Source organism: Dermacentor silvarum, chromosome 2 (genome assembly GCF_013339745.2).
Source record: "Dermacentor silvarum isolate Dsil-2018 chromosome 2, BIME_Dsil_1.4, whole genome shotgun sequence".
NCBI lineage: Eukaryota > Metazoa > Arthropoda > Arachnida > Ixodida > Ixodidae > Dermacentor > Dermacentor silvarum.
Genome location: NC_051155.1, coordinates 216,796,958 through 216,816,107, shown reverse-complemented (window position 1 = coordinate 216,816,107; position 19,150 = coordinate 216,796,958). Strand labels below are relative to the sequence as shown.

At 43.1% G+C, this 19,150-nt stretch overlaps 1 protein-coding gene across 3 annotated transcripts; it reads right to left on the bottom strand.

Moving 5' to 3' along the window:
* Positions 1–94: 94 nt before the first annotated feature.
* On the bottom strand, positions 95–19,137 carry LOC119442629 (cyclic AMP-responsive element-binding protein 3-like protein 2). 3 transcript variants are annotated; one of them, XM_037707569.2, is made up of 13 exons: positions 19,062–19,137; positions 17,974–18,124; positions 15,015–15,260; positions 14,233–14,365; positions 12,790–12,851; positions 11,769–11,891; positions 10,455–10,547; positions 8,985–9,032; positions 7,382–7,440; positions 6,652–6,720; positions 5,180–5,264; positions 4,459–4,570; positions 95–1,867 (listed from the first exon to the last, which is right to left on the bottom strand). In XM_037707569.2, exons 2-13 carry the CDS (start codon positions 18,082–18,084, stop codon positions 1,467–1,469), a joined length of 1,542 nt encoding a protein of 513 aa, XP_037563497.1. In that variant the 5' UTR covers positions 18,085–18,124; positions 19,062–19,137; the 3' UTR covers positions 95–1,466. The 3 variants fall into 3 exon arrangements, with proteins under 3 accessions (XP_037563497.1, XP_037563500.1, XP_037563498.1); XM_037707572.2 differs by having other exon boundaries at positions 10,455–10,544; XM_037707570.2 differs by lacking the exon at positions 19,062–19,137 and adding an exon at positions 18,727–18,751.
* Positions 19,138–19,150: the final 13 nt, after the last annotated feature.

Genomic DNA, 19,150 nt, shown 5'->3' with positions numbered 1-19,150 from the left:
ACCACTGCAACCAGAATTTCTTTGCAAGTGAGCCATAACTCGCATGGTCATGCTCTTGTTCCGCTAATCCCACACATGACAATGGACACAGAAGCACAATTTCATGGAGGTTTTATTTCAAACACCTATATGATGCCAATGTGGTGTCTATGCATTCTCTCTGAATCATTCATGCCAATGATAAATCAAGTTGACATCCACTCCACAGGGAGGCAATGAAAAAAAAGGGGGGGGGGGGAGCCACCACGCACCAGGTAAGGGGAGGTGTACAGAGAAGTTAGTCAAGCACCCCATCATCAGTGTGATACAACATGTGACAAAAATATATGTATATAATAGTACATTCCTTGTAAATATATTGCAGGTGTTGTAAAAACACAGCCATCTGCAGAAAGGCTAAAAAAAAAAAAAGAAGGCAGGCCAACACAAAGAGCCCTGCACCTCGGTGACGACAGAACACACGCGCTACTGCTCGTGAAAAGCTGCATGGTCCGCGAATGGATAGCATAGAAACGAGAGAAGGAATGGTTGCAAATTACAATCACCAAAGCAAAAGGGAAGAAAGGGGCAGGGGGTCTCTTTGGATCTTAGCAGACATCACAAAACAGTAGCAAGCGGCACACGGCAGATGACACGACAGGACCGATGCTAAAATCTCTTGAGAGATGCCTGGGACACCCATCAGCATGTCCCAACCAAGACATCAGCTAGAAACTTACAAGTTCTGTAAACAACATGACAATCCACGCTTGGACACAGTTAAAGAGGTCAGGTGTGTTGCTATTTTATAACAGTCCTTACCTGACCTCTCAATTTAGTCTGCATCGCAAACTTGTGAGCTAAGTGTACATGCATTGTCTCACATTACACGTACACTAAGAGAAATAAAAAAAATAAAAAGAAGGGTCACAGGTGAACTGAACACAACAGAAGAATGATCTCAATAACAAAACACCTCTCCTGGTGACGGGGGACGCGGCTAAGGTAAAAAAGAAAGTGTAGGGGAGGGGAGAGTAAGGGGAGCACTGGAGGCGCTTTTCACGCAAACCTTATCAGCAACTACACCAAAGTTTCAAACATATCATCTGGCAAAGTCTGCACAAGCAGCCTTTCTTTCTGTGCACTCGGTCTCCCTCTCAATCAGCGAGCAGCTTTACCACATACATTTTTTGTTTTACTGATTCACGAAAAGTACCAAATTTGACTTTTACTAGTTGATGTGATGTTAGAGCTGAAAGGACTGAAGTAATGACCTATAATGAGAGAAATGGAGAGAGTGAGAAAAAAAAAGTATGCAGTGGAAATAACGAGGCATGCAAAAACAAGGAACAGCCTCCTTCCACATGCCAGTTATGGGACCTAAAAAAAAAAGAAAAAAAAAAAAAAAAGATGTGAGAGGGACAAAATCAGCTGACCAAAGAGTGAGTGAGAGAAAATTGTGCATGCACAGATCGTACGCCTCGTTGTCAGGCCTGCCGCTGCATCTGGATCACCACTGGATGGTGGTGCAGACTGTTGTTGTGAGATGGTAGGGCGCTGTAGTTTCCAAGCCGAGCCCTCTTGTCTGGCGGGATGGTCGTGGCGGTGCCCACTGGGCGAGCCGTGTCCTCGGACACCGCTGTCCAGTGGCGCTTGCCTCCAGCGAGGCTGAAGCTGAGGTCTAAGCCCCAGCCTAGGCTCTTGCTGGAGGACGGCGCCCACTTGGACGCCTGTGATGAGGGCAACGGCGACGATGCCGAGACGCCCTCGTCGTCCGAGGCGTCAATGTCCTCCTCGATGTATTGGGCTCCAGCCTTGGTGGCTTCAGTGTACTCCTGGTGGAAGTCTCTCGCTGGCTCCGAGGCGTAGAGCAGGGAACGAGAACGCCCTGCATGCATATGACAATCACAATAATTGACACACATCCTTTTAAATACAAAGCATTTCTTGCCGGCGGCTCTGTCTGTTGTCCCGCGTCCCGCACCCCCACAGCGCATGCGCGTCCCCTCCCCCTCTCTCTCCTCTCCTACGCTCCCCCCCTTCTCTCCTCTAGGAATCCTGTACGGAGCGGTGCCCGCGTCCCACACCCCAACAGCGCATGCGCCTCCCCTCCCCCTCTCTCACCTCTAGGAATATTCTATGGAGCGGCGCCCGCGTGCCACACCCCCACAATGCATGCAAGTCCCCTCCCCCTCTCTCTCCTCTCCTACGCTCCCCCCCTTTCTCTCCTCTAGGAATCTGAAGCGGCGCGCTCGACAGGTGGTGCGACAGCTGCATACTCCGCTGGGGGCGCCACGGTAGTTCCGCAGTATGAAAATGACGGAGCGCGCACGCCTCATTCTCTCTCCTGTGCAGCGCCGCGATGATCGCTCGGGCCACTGCCGCAAAACCATCTCCCGCTCAAGCTAACCATCTCCCTGCTGCTTCGCATCCACACATGGTTCCCTTTAGCGGGAGATGGAGTACTTTTTTTTCTTTTTCTTTATTTTTTATGAGTGGCTCGCCCTCCAACACAAATGTGTATCTAAATAATGGCATGGAGGCCCTTCTCATGTGGAAATTACAGTAGTGGCCTAGCCAACTTATCGTCAATGAGCCAATATCAACAACTGTCTGTTTGATCCATTCGTAGCTTGGCAACTCTTGGAACCCTCTCTTCAGCAGCCCTCGTTCTTGGCCACAGCAGGCGGTGAATTACCGCTGTGTGTGCCAAGACAGCACGCTTTGAACAGTTCGCGCAGTCTTCGCATTCACTCATTACTATTTTAAATTTTCTTAATTCCGTCCCTTTAGGCCAGCTGATTTGGTTTACTCTTTTTACTGTCTCATCAACATTCGCAACATTTTCTGTATTTACTAAAAGAACACAATTTGCCAATCCTCAAATTGAGACTTGCTTTTCAAAATAACTTATGAACACTTATCATGCGACTGTTAAGAGCCCGCACTGAAATTTTGCACAATCCAGTAGTAGTATAAATTCGAAAATAAATTACAATCATGGCACCCAGCTTTATGCTACAATGATTTGCCATCCCTGTCATACTGTTAGACCTACATATGCAACTTTGAAGGGCTTCAAAGTACACTTAAATCTCAATATAACAATGTCGGTAAAATCTGCAATTTGCTTCGTTATATTGACAGTGGAACATTTATGCTAATAAGTACAGGCGCCAATGAATTTGTCTTACCCGGAAGGGGCCGCAAAATTGTTCTAATCATCAGGCATTCGGAAAAAGCAAATTTGAATTAGAAAAAAGAATCATTTTGTTCAGTTTGAGAGTCAGCGACGAAAGATAACAGTCCCATGCTGCATCGATAATATCTTCACAGCGCCGGTACAAAGCGGCATGGTCTTGCCGAGCACCTCTTGCCGAGGCATGAGCAACGCACTATCAGCTCGGCTGTAAAACAGTCAAGAAGCCAAGCAGACTTGCTCTCACGCTCTGCTCATTCGGCTTTATAAGCGGACTGAGGGAAGCGATCTTCGTTACGCTGCTGGCATGAGCATTGCGCGCAAGCGCACTAGCGTTCCCGTTAAGTGGTTGTGTACAAATTTCTAGCATATGCCAGTCTGAGCAGAGCAGACCGTTAACGCTCAACTAAAACACTCTATTGTCTCGGTACTCCTGCGCGGCGACAGTGAAATTTTGTTATATTGAAATCGCATGTAAACACACTTCGTTATAATGAGGTTCTAAATAAGTGATGTTTTATGGACAAGAAGTTATAAGGAGTTATATACTTTGTTACATAGTGAATTTCATTATATTGAAATTCATTATATCAAGATTTAACTGTATTCTTTCGTATCGATGGCTCAAGATATACTATGTTGATGTAAGCTCTAACAGAAATCATTGTGATTAGTTATTATGATCGCAACAGATGATAGTCACGACCCAAAAACTAAAGTTCTCCTTGTGTGCAGCATGCACAGGAAAAGTTACACTTCCATGCTTTAGGGTCTTTCTCAACTGTATAGATCCGCCATACCAAAATATTTTATCCATTGTTTCCAGGGGGGGGGGGGGGGGGGCGTCTTGCTGGCCCTTTGCTAACATTAAACTGGTCCCGTGTCTCTTAGACCATCACTAGCTACAAAATACCAGTTGATATTTTATGGATTGTTATTTCTCCAGTCTTAAAAAACGTAGTGTGAGATTGTTTTCGTGTCAACCTTGTCTTATTGGATATTTGAGCTGGTGTTATCGTAAGCCTGTCCACATCTGTTCTCACAGCTAGCATGAAGACTGCAACACTGGATCCATATCGTCCAGCACTAACTGTGTCTTACTCGTGTCTCTCCACGTCTTTTATGTTTTTATTATTTTTTTGCCCACTCACACTCTGAAGCAACACACACGAAACCAGCAAACCAAGCTATGCTATCCCCACACAATAAATAATGACTGCACCAACATTACGCAGACCAGATAGCAACAACTAAACAGGCACGCAGGAGAGATTACATGCCTGAAATCGGGGCCAGTTTCTCAGACGCCGACTTCAATATGAGATCAAGGTTGTCCCCGGAGTTTGTACGCAGGTTCGGGAACAGCAGCAGGGCGAAAGAGAGCAGTAAAACCTGCACAAAAAGACAACAATAAAAAGAAATTAGAATGTCAAGCTCACTGGAAAAACGAGCACAGCCCATTCCTCATTCAATCCATGAAGACTGCTCCACTGTGGCTGTGACTGCCAGCAACTGCAGTTTTTATTGGGAGTGAATGGCAGCTGAATGAATTTGATTTGTCAGGTGTCAAATTCCCTGTCCTTCTATACCAAATGTCACACATAACCTTGCAGTTGATTAAGCAGTCACATTAACAGTCACAAAGCAGAAAGAAACCACCAACACAACATGTGGCCAGGCGATGCGTGCACCATGAAACTGTCTTAATATGCACTTACAGGAACGTACCTTTACACTCTGTAGGCAAGACAAAGCACATCCTCATCCAGTAACTGAAGTCTGTTGTAAGTCAAGTGCATCTTTGCCTTAATAAGAAAAACACAGCCGATGGGAGCCAGCGAATTCTACAATGTGTCGTTACAGCTGCAGACCTTGTATAAAGGCTATGTGATGGTAACACAAAGCTTTTGCCTCATGCTCGTAGCTGGTTTTGCTTTTGAGTGAATGTTTAGCACCCTGAGACTTGAAAGACACCACACCATGAAGAGATGGATTGCTTACCATGACACAAGTGCTTGTCTGTGCACTGCGGCCAGAAGAATTTGCAACTAAAGCTTGCAAACGCTTGAGCTGAAGAAGCAGAGAGCTGAAATAGAGTGATACAATTACTTAGGTTAACATAGCTAACTAGCTAGGGCAGACAGAAATTGCAAACAAAACAGGCTATAATGCATTAACATGGAATTAGCAATTATACATTCGCTGTTCTATACCGACAGTAACTAGGAATGCAAGCATGTTAAAATGGTGTTTGATTTAGCGTTCAATGCTGGAAGCATGCAGGCATGAAAAGGCAACCTTAGTAGGAAGTTCCCACTCTGTCAACAGCACTATCTGTCGTATTATCATTGTTTTAGTATATTGTTAGTATTTATTATTCATATAATAGTTTTTATTGTCATTGTATTATCAGGTCAATCATCCTCTGATGACTCGTTCATTTTAGAAGCTGCAGCCACCATTTGTTGTCCTCATGCCAACATATGAACATTTTATCAGTTTATTTTACTGTGGGGCACCTGCTGAAGGTAAATAAAAAAAAAATAGTGCTTTCAAATACATAAAGTGCAATGAATGAATAAAAGTTTTTCCATCAGCTGGAGCATATGAACGCCCAGTGAATCAATATACAATCAACCTTACAGTTTTATAATAGTTTTGTAAAGACAAACATGAAGACACACTGGAGATCTGTCTGACTTAAAATTTCAGCTTAAAAGCTTTAGCTCAGTGCCAACTATAAATTTGCATATTAAAATAAATGTGTAGCACAGAAACACACTCATTAGGCACCCGCTCAAAAGATTCCAATGAGATCTGTTGCATTTAAATGTACAAGTGAAAATATAGTGAACATAAGGAGCAGAATTTTTATTTTGGCTCTCAAATTTCTTTCACAGAAGTTATGATAAATCATACAACTTGAAAAAAAAAAAAAAAAGAAAATATACCACATTTACAACATGGTACCACTGCACTAAAAAGAGATATCACAATTTGGTGAATCGCATGTATCAGAGCTCCTAAACAGGACAGATCTAACACATTAGGAAGTAGACTGCATAAAATTTTTCACATTGCCTACGCGAGCTGCGAGTCTTTTTCATAGATTTATTTTAGAGTTTTGTGTAATGAAGAATGTTAGTTCATTTTACACCTTCTATTACATACAGCAGTTCTGGTTCTAAAAAAAAAAATTAGGGCCTAGTAATAGAAAATCTGCACCCAACAGGCAATAGAATTTCAGCTTCCTCCTTTAAAATGCAAGAAGCGTCATTCAGTTTGGTTCAGCGATTGGCAAATCAGAGACCTTCATTTCACATGTATTTGAACAGCGCTACTTCAGAAATGCAGTGAATCTACGAGAACCAGACAACAGTCATTTAAAACTCATCATTTATCAAAGATTGTGGCTAAACAGAGTTCATGCTAAAATGAATTTGCTATGTGTAGGTAACTTTTCTTAAACTCACCCGTTCTGTTTTTCCAGTAGCTCTACTTTCTTCTGGAGCTGGACGTTCTGTGCAGTGCAAAGTTTAACTCTGGAATAAAGGGTGAGAAAAATAGATGTCATAATTGAAACAAAAAAGGGGGCAAACAACATTTCTGACCTACAGAATTAGCTACCACTGGACATTCACTGAACAAATTACTGTGCAAATGCTGCGAACAGTATATTGAATTCACGAGTTTCAAAACTGGGTTCTGAGGAACCTAAAGTGTTTTGGGAATGGCCCGATTTTTAAAACCACCAAATCATGCTCCCACCCTTCTCTTAGCTTTCGTTCACAGCTAATACACAAATATATAAATACAAATAAAAGCCTGCATTAACAGGCTGGTTAAGTGCAGCTATTAACGATGGGCCGTACACAATATTGTTAATGTGTGCATGCAATAAGGACATCTTTGTTTCTGTAACGTTTTTGAAAAATATAGTGAAATTACTTGAGGACAAAAAAAAGTACACAACACCTTGTGCTAGAAGCAAAATATTTGCGGTTGACGACAGCTAGAGCCTCTGATCAGAATTTTAGCCTTTAACAACTTGATTGTGCATAGATAATTACTGGTAGGCTATGCATGTTTACTTTGTATGCATGTACCTTGACAAAGAAATCATGGGGCTTTCTCAGCACTTGTTTCAGTGATTCCTCACAGCCAAATTAGAGAACCCATGATAATGACGAGTGCCTTACTCACCTGCTCTCTAATCCATCAACGTATTCTTTCTTTCTTTTTCGGCTGTCCTGTGCCGATTGCTGCAAAGAAGATCAAGGCAGTGTTAAGGCGCATACACACTAGCGGAAAAATGCGCGCGGCGTGCCACCGGTGATAAAAGGCAGCTGCGGCAGGGACGGCGCGCCGCTGTGGCAGTCACGTGACAGCATAGACTTCTCACCCCTTCTTGAACTATCCGTCAGCTCCGTCCAGGAGCTGACGTGTGCAGACGATAGTGCGAAACGAGTTTCCGGCTGACACCGGACACGAGTACGAAACGAGCGGTCGGGCAGGTCCACATGAAACCAGTTTCCTATACGCACGTCACGGAAGCGGCCGCTCTCATTGGTTTTCTTCATCCGCGGCACGCAGAAACCGCAAAAAATCGGTCCAGGACCGATCCCTCCCACGGCAAGAAAAAGCTGCTGTGCGGCTGCTTGCGTGGCGTGCGTTTTGACACCGCCGGCGCACCGCGCGCATTTTTCCACTAGTGTGTACACGCCTTTACGTTATATATTTAAGAATAACGACAATCCGCTACAAGCCGCTGTGGCAGTCACGTGACAGCATAGACTTCTCACCCCTTCTTGAACTATCCGTCAGCTCCGTCCAGGAGCTGACGTGTGCAGACGATAGTGCGAAACGAGTTTCCAGCTGACACCGGACGCGAGTACGAAACGAGCGGTCGGGCAGGTCCACATGAAACCAGTTTCCTATACGCACGTCACGGAAGCGGCCGCTCTCATTGGTTTTCTTCATCCGCGGCACGCAGAAACCGCAAAAAATCGGTCCAGGACCGATCCCTCCCACGGCAAGAAAAAGCTGCTGTGCGGCTGCTTGCGTGGCGTGCGTTTTGACACCGCCGGCGCACCGCGCGCATTTTTCCACTAGTGTGTACGCGCCTTTACGTTATATATTTAAGAATAACGACAATGAAATGTTTTTGAACAATTATTTGTGCTGGTTACCCTGACCATGATGCTTTATGCTGGCGTTCACAAAAGCTGTCTTGCACTGATTTGCATTGGTAAAGCAAAAAAAAATTTTAAATGTGAAGACAACTGGCAACAAAAATCAGTGATATATTGAAGCTTTTCTTTTTAAGACAGTCAGAATGCTTGCTGGATGCAGGTTATTTATAAAAAGAGTGTTTTTTTACCACTGCCAGAAGTTTTTTTTTTTTTTTTTTTAAACACCAGTGAACATTCGGGTCATATGAAAATTTTTTCGTGCTTTGCATTGCTATTTGGATGAGCAGCGCGGCTTGAGAGTGCAGTAAGAGTGGTTAATGGCAGAACGCAACCCAAGCATACAAAACTCTACATACAAAGCATACAAAGATCTGTTACCAGAGCTTTGCTTTGTGCCAATATACTAAGTGTGTGCTAGTGCTCACATAAAGATTTCAGCATAGCTGCATGTGGTTATTAGCACGCACTATATACATAAGGCATTTTCCCCCCCTTCCGATGGTTCTAATCGGAAATCATGTTATGCGTCGCGGCCAGGCTATACATGCAAAAATGTGCTACTCTCATCAATCAACAATGACAATGAGCATACAATCAATGCGGTCATAGCCTACCTTATTTCGAATCTTTCTTCGAATCTTTTTGAGCTCCCTTTCTTCAGCCTGCAACACAAGCATATATAAACAGAAGTTTATCTACCTGCAATAACGTCAGTGAACTGGGCTCTCTCTGTTCATATGATAAACCCAGCAGCCCCACATAAACATCACTGTTCTACACCACTGGATGATGTGTAATTTACTATATTAGCTTACCATCAAAAACACAGCACAGAAGAGCACAAATGTGAAGAGGTCTACAATACATTAGCAAGGGACAGGCAGTTTTAAATGCATCTTGTCACTGTGCATGCACCACATACAGACTTCTGAATTTCTGGTTGATGTCTGAATCAATCCCAAATGCCACAAAATAGCAGGCAAATAACAGCATTACTAGTGAAATACGTATAAGTTGTAGTATTAAGCTATGCTTGACCTATGTTTCTTTAGTGTGTCTTCGTGCTACTACACAATTTATTTGGGGATAATGGAGCAACGTCAAGGCACTACACCAGCAACATATTTATCCCTTCCAATTACTGGGCCTTTGAGCTAACCAAAAAGGAAAAAAATGTGCATCAGTCAGCATCATCATCAATTTCCTCAGTCACATAAAGTACATGTCTAATATGAGAATTCTAAGGCACAACTCGAAGCTGATACCGTCCAGGAATGCAACATAAGCCGGCAAAGCAGGAGTGTGACATCATTCACACACTATATGTCATGTTTGAAACAAAAGCATTGTGCAATGGATTTTCACACACTGCCTTCACTGCCTGATCTGCATAGAAAATTCTGTCTGCTTTTAAGAGTACTTCTCGAGCATCTTTGGTAATGACGGAAACAGTGCTTTAGAACAGGACAATGAGCAGAAGACACACACTCTGCTGACATATATGTCTCGTGTTGAGATATTCTAGGGCCGTATTTTATTCTTTTCCTTTTCATATAATGATCATTTTCATCTGTGACAATGAGTGGCAGACTGTGGTGTGTGGGCCAATCACAAAGTGCAACCAACCATTAATTATGTCAGAAGTTGTGACAGGCTAATTTAGAGATCCAAATGAATTCTGGAATATTCCATGCCAAGACCACACTCTGATTATGAGGCACGCTGTAGTCGGTGTGAGATTACACCTAAGTGTACACCTAAATCTAAGTTCATGGATGTTATCACATTTTGCCCCCATCGAAATGCAGCCACCGAGGCCGGAAGCGAACCCACTACCTTGAGTTCAGAACAATGCCATAGCCAATGGCCTACCGCAGCAGGTAGAGCCAAATATGGATACAATTTTCGTTTCATGTAATTGTACATACTGCTATGTATTCTCCCAGCAGCTTTGCAATGTTCAGAAATTGTTGTATGTAAGTGATAGTTTGATTAAACTCGATTTGATACAATAAAGTTTGACTGTACAAAATGACCGCACACTAAATGCACTAGAGCATCTGATGCCATGTGCGTCAACTCACCTTAGTGAGGGGCATTGTTGTCGGCAGGACAATGCCTTCTTTGTGCATAAGCCGTTTCTCTTCTTCTGTCAGGTGTAAAACATCTTCCGTCTTCTGAAACACAATTGCGAAACGCCACAGTCACGTGCGGGGATGCAGCTGTATTCTCTTGTCATCCCCATTTCACACTTTTCTTCTCGCGCTGAACTTCGTAGCAGAAGGCACAGGTGTTCCCCAAGAAAATTTTCAGGACACACGGTCGACAAAAATGCGTATTTCATTATGGTCGAGGTTAACTGGAATTGAGCGGTTCAGTGCATAAGCCATTCACACAGATGCACAGAACACTGCCAGTGCCTCGCTGCGTTTTGAACTGCAACACCACACTTTTCCATGGTTTTCGTGCTTTCTTGTAATGCATAAATTTTGCAACATGCCGTGCATTACAAGACCCTGGACTGACAATTAGATCCCCAGCTCAATGCCGTCCTTTATCTAACAAGCAAGTATGCACACATTCATGAACAGATTTAGCTTGTTTTTCGTACTTTAAAAGGTCAAAAAGCTGTTCAGGTAATGCACAAATTCCATCGAAGAAGCAATCGCGTTCGGTGCCGTGATGCTGCGGGCACGCTTCAGCTAATTTTCGCTCACTGCGTACTTCCGCGTGCCGCTACTAAATGGCAAGAGCTACGCGTTGACCTCTGATGTAATGGTAGACCCGGAAATCCCGGGTGTGCAGTAGTCGTCAGCTGCGCCGACACCATTTTGACCAAAAAATTCGGTCCAGTGTAAGGGCCGCACCTTGTCGAAATTGTGAAAGAAAAGTGCGGCCCTTACTCGAGTCTATACACTAGTGTACAACGGAAGGGGAGACGAAGACAGGTGGTTGTCTTCACCTTTGCATTTCTCTTAACGCAATATAATAATAAAAAAATATATATATATAATGTCCCTCGCTAACACGAGAGGGACAAAAGATCTGTGATGGGCAGAAGTCTGAGGATCAATTACCTAGCCAAAGCCTACAATGGCTACATTCTCAATCAATCCCTCCATTTTCAGATATAGTGCTAGTATTACTTTCAATATATACTTACTAGCTAAGCCTGCAGAAGCAGATAAGACGAAAGGTTTAGCACAACCAATCAGCATCACTCATAAGCCTTCTAGCTGTTTTGGTGCATTGAGGTGATGCTCACTTCCCATTTGAAGTGGCACCCTAGACATATGTCGCACGAAATCAAAAGTATTCCCAACAGTGTTCGATTAAAAATATGGCGTTAACAGGTGGTACCCTGCTGGAAATGACCTAGAGCTACAAGTTCAAACAACCTTATTGGATCGGCTCCCAGCACTTGGGGAACTGTGTGTTGAACTGCAGGATGACATTGCAGAGGGGCTCAGCGGAGCTTCAGGGCTGTCAGGAGCTTCCAAGACATCAGGCAGAACAATGTCCTGCATATAAAAGTGTATGCTAAATTGTGCTATACTGTCAACTATACAAGATTGTGCAGGTGTCACACATAATCAGACATGCAAGCTGGGCTTTTAACACAATCTGTTGCTCTGATTTCAATCTGATTCAGCCAAGTTTCGTATGAACTGCACTTGAAGATCCAAGCTGCACCAGCAGGACAATGAATAAGAGGCACAGATAAAAAACGAGATAGAGCCAACACCCTCCTACAATTAAAGATAGCATTATATGTATTACATTAAGATTAAGAAGCATATGAAGAACATTGCTTCACGATGGGACAGATCCATCACATATATGGACATGCGCTAAATATGTGACACTGCTACTGATAATTCTTAGTTCATCTACCATAATACCGAAAACCATGCAGCCATGTGAATAAGGGCACATCCTATTCAGAGTCAAAAGGTCTTTTTTTTTTTTCTTTTTTTTGTGAAATCGTCAAGCACTGATGAGAACATAAAACTGTGGCTCTGTCATGGTGTGCATGGTGCAATAGTAATTGCACAATATTTGCTCCACACAAAACATTTTTATAGAGGTTAAAATCCTTGTTACATGTAGCTCTACTAAAAGCACGAAACTTTCGTCAACAGCAGGACCAATATACTGTAAGGATTCTTTTCGCTCTATTCTATGCCTTTGTTATCCAGCACCATCCACTGCTGGACGATCCTAGTGACAACATGGGCAGAGCACCACTTGGACCAATTACAAAGCATCAAAAATGGAATCGCATTGGAATAGCATTGTTACATTATCCAGGCCTAGGTCATTATTTGTGACTAGAGGCACTACCCTACACCTTTCTGGCAATACTAGCAAAGAAAGCAGTGCAACGCAAGTGAGGTTCCCAGATAATTATTTACTTACATCAACAATCACCACAGGCTCACACTCTTTCGCATCCGTAGTAGCAACAATCACATCAGCCGCTGCAATATAAAGAAGCACATGGAGCAAATGTCACATTTTTTTGGTAACACTGAGTGAAGCTGTATGTTGTTCACAATGACAAAACAAAGCATCGCTACTTACAAGCATGAGAAACCAGAGAGAGCAGGAACATGCTCACACAACAAAAAAAGAAAAAATTAAACATGCATGAAAAGTTATCACATCATATTCCTTTCATGAAATGCATTACTGCTACAGAAAATGAAAACAGTCACTAATAGTAGGTCATTTCATGGTCCCTGCGAACGTGTACCCAAAACATCAGGGCCAAATTCTCGTGACTGATTCAGTAGTACCTGTCAAAGTGCACAGCAGCCTGAACATGAAATGCAGCCATGTTTTTACTCATGCCTTCTCAATGTTCTTTGAAAAGTGCGAATTGACTGTATTACCAGCAAGTTTCATTTCAATTAAACAGTTTCACAATGCCTTTTAAAATTTAGAGGGCCACAAATTTTTTTGTGATTGGCTTCAAGTTGAGTTTGACTGATCCAAGTCTGTTGACTCTTTAAACTTTAGTTTCACTTGCCCATAATATTAAACACTGTCACGAGCACTTAAGCATATCCCTCTGTTGAATATTAAGCATGAGACAATCAAGTGGTTACATGTGATGTGGTTTACATGTGATGTACTATGTTACACACAAGAAAATTGCAGCACACATATTACTGAATCCACTTTCTTTGAGTTGGGAAATAATGCATGGCCACATGAAAACATCAAATAAGCCATTATCATTAACGCTTTCAGGCACCGATTAATTCTGTGGACTGAAAACTTACTTTCACCACACTTCTGGCTTCTACGGAATCATTAAATGCACACATCTGCAGAATAGACTAAGAATTTTCAATTCTTTCGCAACGCTTGTCAAGTTTACAGATTGTGGACTCCATGCGAAAACTCACTACAGAACATCAAATATTATAGCATCAACTACTTCAAGTCCAGCAGGCTTGAAAAGCACCTATTTAGCAACTTTAATGTAATGCCTGGTGCAAAACAACAATCTGAAAAACAATGAAAGAAGTGAACCTGCTACATACAACGACATACTGACACCAAGCAAGAACACCTAACCATCTACCTTCCCACTCATTTTACTAACACCTTTTGCACTTTTTATTCAAACTTGCAGCATTATTCCAATCAGAAGTGTTTCAAGATGCATGCAACACATTTTAAATATCATTACTTTCATCAATGCTTTTGCTGTTGATGCACTATGCTGGTGTACACGTTGTGTATGCAGTACCTTAAAGAGTTAAGTTAGTTTCATTTAGTCAGGGCTTCTGTTTTAAGAATCATGTAGTATAATTCTATACATCCTACAGCCCATTAAGGGAGTGAACTCACCGATGTCATCCGGGGGTGATGATGTTGATACACACTCTTCCACAACTGAGGACGGTGAAACTGAACTGTTGTCATACTCTTCCAAGCCAACAACGTCAACGTACAGGGGATCATCAAAGTCCATTGCCTCTTCCTGCAGTTGAGATGACAGATGAATTAGACACCTAAGCAGGCCCTTAGCACAAAGTTACAAGTATCAACTTAGCATCATAGACACTGATGCACAATCAGTGTAAACATTTTCCAGACACAGAACTCCTATAAAAAAACAGGAACATAACTTTTACATGCACTTGTCAAAGGTGCAAAAGCTTATTATAGTAAGACAAAGTAAAATAAAATGCATGCAATAAGGCACCATAATTTGCATTCTATATCTTCCAAATACGAATGTGCAGGTTCTTTTGTTAACAGTACATGTGTATTGTGAGCATCAGGTGAAATATTAAACAGTTATCCATGTAATGGTCCGTGTATGTTTCATGTTTCTGTGCAAGTTACCTGAGCAACGCCCCCCCCCCCCCCCCCCCAATTCAGACTATCAAGAATTCAAACATTCACCTCCCTATGGGCATAATGGGCAGTCAAGCTTCCTTTCGCACTCAAGTGGCTATGCTCACAGTTGAAGCACAATCGAAGCTGGCTATTATGAGCTAAGAAGCATGACGACAGCAACCTCGGCTACCTTGGTTGCATTTTAGGGAAACCCACTTGAGGAATTTCACGTCGCATCTGCCATATAAGCTATGGAACTGGGCAAGCCCCACTGGCGGAAGTCCCACCTGATGGCCATCTAGTGTGGAGAATTCAGAGCTGTCGGACCCCGGGCCTGTCCGAGGTGACAGCAAGCTGGCCACGCTGCCGTCAGGAGACAGGCTGTAGCTGTGCTCCTGCGACGGCAACGCTGGCAACATCGCCGACACAAGGTCTGGCACGGAGTCGGGCACGTCATCGTGCAGCGAGGGCAAGGCCGAGTCTCCAATCAGATACTTGGTCCAGAAGTCGATGCTTTCACTCTCGAGTTCCGGCTGCAAAGATACAAAAGAGGTGGATGAAAATGCACATGCATTTTCATTTGCTAGCGGCCAAGAATGTATTAAGGAGAGACGCACAAAAATAAAAAAGGTAAAAAAAAGGAAGTCTTAAAACAGCAAATCATTAACCCTTTATTGACGAGTGTTGCCTACAGGCAACATACCAGAAAAAAAATATCTTCTCACCCAGTTTCAGCATTAAGTACGAAGTTCTTGGCTAAATATCTTTGGCCAACACTGAATGACAGGCAGCAAGCATCATATATTGGTTTAGAGCAGGAAAACTGGATGAGGAAGAAGAAGTTTGGCACGCGACTCACTGTCTTTTGAAAACGAGGTCAGAGGAGCAACGCCGATGCAAGGTATCTAGCTGCAGTGGTGTCACACATGTGATGTAAAGCAAATGAAATGTACACCTATGGTTCACATATGATGAGAGCTGTCTGTAAAAATTGAAAACGAAGCCTTAGGTGCCTTGGGGTGAAGCCCACTTCCAATTTCCCGCCTGGGGTTTTCCCCCGATTGCTGAAAAATATTGTACAAAATATTTTTTCTTTTTGTGAATTATGCCTATTCTTGATGTGTTTTGTACATTTAGATAGAAAATAATTATTTTTTCTGGCTATTTATATGTCTCGTCCTTAAAGGGTTAAATGAGAAAAACCTTTACAAAAGAAGATACAAAAAAGAGCATGCTTTGGAAGTGGCAAGGTCAACATGAAATGCAAAGAAAATGAGTAATGAAAGAGGTGCTATTGTAGCTCGGAGTGCACAACAGGTTATTGGCATTCAGCAAATGACTAGACATTCCATGACGCAGTACACGACTACAAACTGCTATATTAAAATAATGTATCCAAAAATTACTAAGAAAAGCAGGATGCAAACATCTGCTCTATTATTAAAATGTGTAAATTACTATGTTAAAATAATAGCATGTACAGTCGAATCATGTTATAACAAAGCCACATATGAAATGAAAATACCTTCATTATATGCAATGTTCATTATAAGCGAATATTCTTGCATTGTGATATTGACACATAAAATTTAATATTTACTTAGTGGTACTCCGTGTTCATTGTATGAAGGCTGGACTGTGTCACGTAACATGCTATCATGGGCATGAATGCCTGCCCTATTTATATACGTATAGTTGCATTCAATATGAGCTACAGCACCGAAGCCTGTAGTTGAAGGGGCTCCAAGATTTCACGGCAGTACTGGCATATGAAAAAGTGCATAACCAAACACAGTTCCAATTACTGCTACTTACTAAAAAAATTAGAGCTGCCATGCAGCCTTGAAGCCTCTTTGACCATGGTCACCGGTGTTGCAGCTCATATTGAATGTGACTACATTTACAAAAGGTGACAATAGGCACTGTTACTGTAAAACAATACTTCTAACGCAGGGACAATCAGCAGAACAAATCACTAAATTTTCACATACTTAGCTGACTATAGCTTGCGTCAATTTCATGGGCTCATTCACACTGGCGACGAAAAAGTGACTCAAGGCAACCGATGTTCAGATCGGCATGTGCTACCGACCTGTCCCCGTACCGAAATGTCTCGTGATTGATGCCATTCATGTCTGCTTGCCAGATGAAATAAGCGCCAGCATAAACAAACGTTCTGTTCCTGTGCACCTGATTAGTTCAGAAGCACTGCGAGTGCAGTCGCGCGACTGAAAAATCAAGCAGTGAGAAATTGACCCAAAACAGTCGCTATTCGAGAAAAAAGCGATCATTTGTGACTGGTCACTTTGCAGCCAACTTCGTCACCCAACCTTCTCATGTCGCCGATGTGAATGATCCTTTATAAAATGCTATGTAAACACTACAATAAAAAAGTGCATAACGTTCCAACAGCGAACCAATAACTAGCATTTTACCACTACCAGTTCCTAACTGCATATCATAAGCTAGCCATGGAGCTTTACCAAGACAAAACTCATATCATGCACTCCCATCTGTATAACGCTAAAACAGTACTTTACTTGAAATGCACACAAGACCCAAAGCAAACTCTGCAATGATAACACGCGTGCTGTATCTTACAGACTACGTGTCAGCTAAAGCACTCCTGCTTCAAAACAACTGAAGCCAGCTAAGCATTATGCAACAACAAGATAGTTAGAAAGACTCAATGTAACGTTTTCTTAAATGCGTAGCTTGCAATAAAGCAGGTTATATAAGTAAACGTAGAAAGAAATTACATATGCTCTCACATAACATGCTTGAATCAAGAACACAACCGAAGGGCTTTCGTGTAAAGAACCAACAGCCAATGATCAAGCACGTTATCAAATAGTTACACAGACCTCATAACTTTTGTTTAACAAATGGTACGTGGCTGGCAGAAACAACCAAACACAGTGGTAGATGTGACATGCCTACGTGGTAGGCACATTTTGCATCAGCAAATTCCACCCTGCTAAGCATACAAACTATTTCACATGAAATGTATTAAAGCCTTAATTAGCAAACACTTTTTGAGATGTCAGTGCTGCTGCGTAATAACGAACAGGATTTGTCATCGTAAAACGCCACGCGCACAGCGTTGATCACATGTTACACGGAGGAGAACGCAATCAGGCCACGTGCATCTTATGGAAACAGCCGGTACCGCTTTTCTGTGACGTTAACGTCCAAAGACGCTTCTATACCGCACAGGTCAAAACAAACAGAAAGTAAAACACAGACCAACAATCCGGCGTCTGGAAGATCGCTGGTGAACAGGCCGCCGGTATCTTTGAGGAAGGGGTCCTCCTTCTCAAAGAGGTCAAGAATACCCAGCGTACTGCCAAACGACATGTCGGCGGGATTTGTTCGTCCAGTCTTCCGAGGTCAGCACCTAGGCACGATCAAAGAGAGCGAAACGAAATGTTCGCCAAAAAAGTAGGGCCCACCATAAACGAAACGGCTTTGATCAAACGCAGCATAACATTTACATCGCCGCACGTGTTCAGAGCACATCCATATGGCCTGCAGCACTATCCGCCCTGCACTTCGCTGTCGACGTCAGAACGATCATCCTCCCGGGAGTTCCGCCCTCGGACGGAGGTCTTTGCTTTTTTTGTGAAAATTGAGGCACACTGCGACGAATCTCCAATTGCGCCGCGATTCCTTGAATATCGCTGCGATCACTGAAGTCGAGGTAAGTAAAGAAAAATAAAACTGCTCCGGTTGTGTACGCAAGCAGGCAAGGAGGTGAGAACTGGTTGTGACGACAGGTGCATATACTACGTCGATCACAGCTAGTAGAGAAGCCGGCTCGCCTCACAGCCGCGTTCCTTTGCAGCAACCGCTGGGACAGGGAGCCCTCTCTCAAATGGCTGGTCGGAATTAAATGCGGCAAGCGACGCAGCCTACTTTGACGGCCCCGCACTGATCATCGCGACCTTGCTATAGGAGCTACGCCGTTGAAAGATGCGAGAAGCGACGACGATGCCTCACCCAACTTGTTCCGCGATTAGTAGGCGATCACAGAACAAGCAATCCAGTCGTGTCAGCTAAATATCCCCGCGATCCACACCCATGCAGGAACCAGATCGCAAATTTTACATTTTCGTGTTTACGTTTAGATCTGAAACACCAGTTGGATGACTCAAGACCGTTCGGGCAGAGCGAAGTACTGCAGCGAGCAGTGCGTACTATGGCGAAGGTGAGGCCGTGCTCCTTGGTGGAGCCTTAGGCGGATCAGTGAAGGCTTTCGGTAACGAATTGTGAGCCGGTATTTCGGACTGTTATAAAAGCCCAACTCCAGGAATAAATAAACATGCCAAAATTACCACATCTCCTTTTTTTCCGCGACCTTGCCAACTCCACAAAGTGACGTCACGACAATTATTCTATTTACGCATGCGCGTGCTAACGTAAC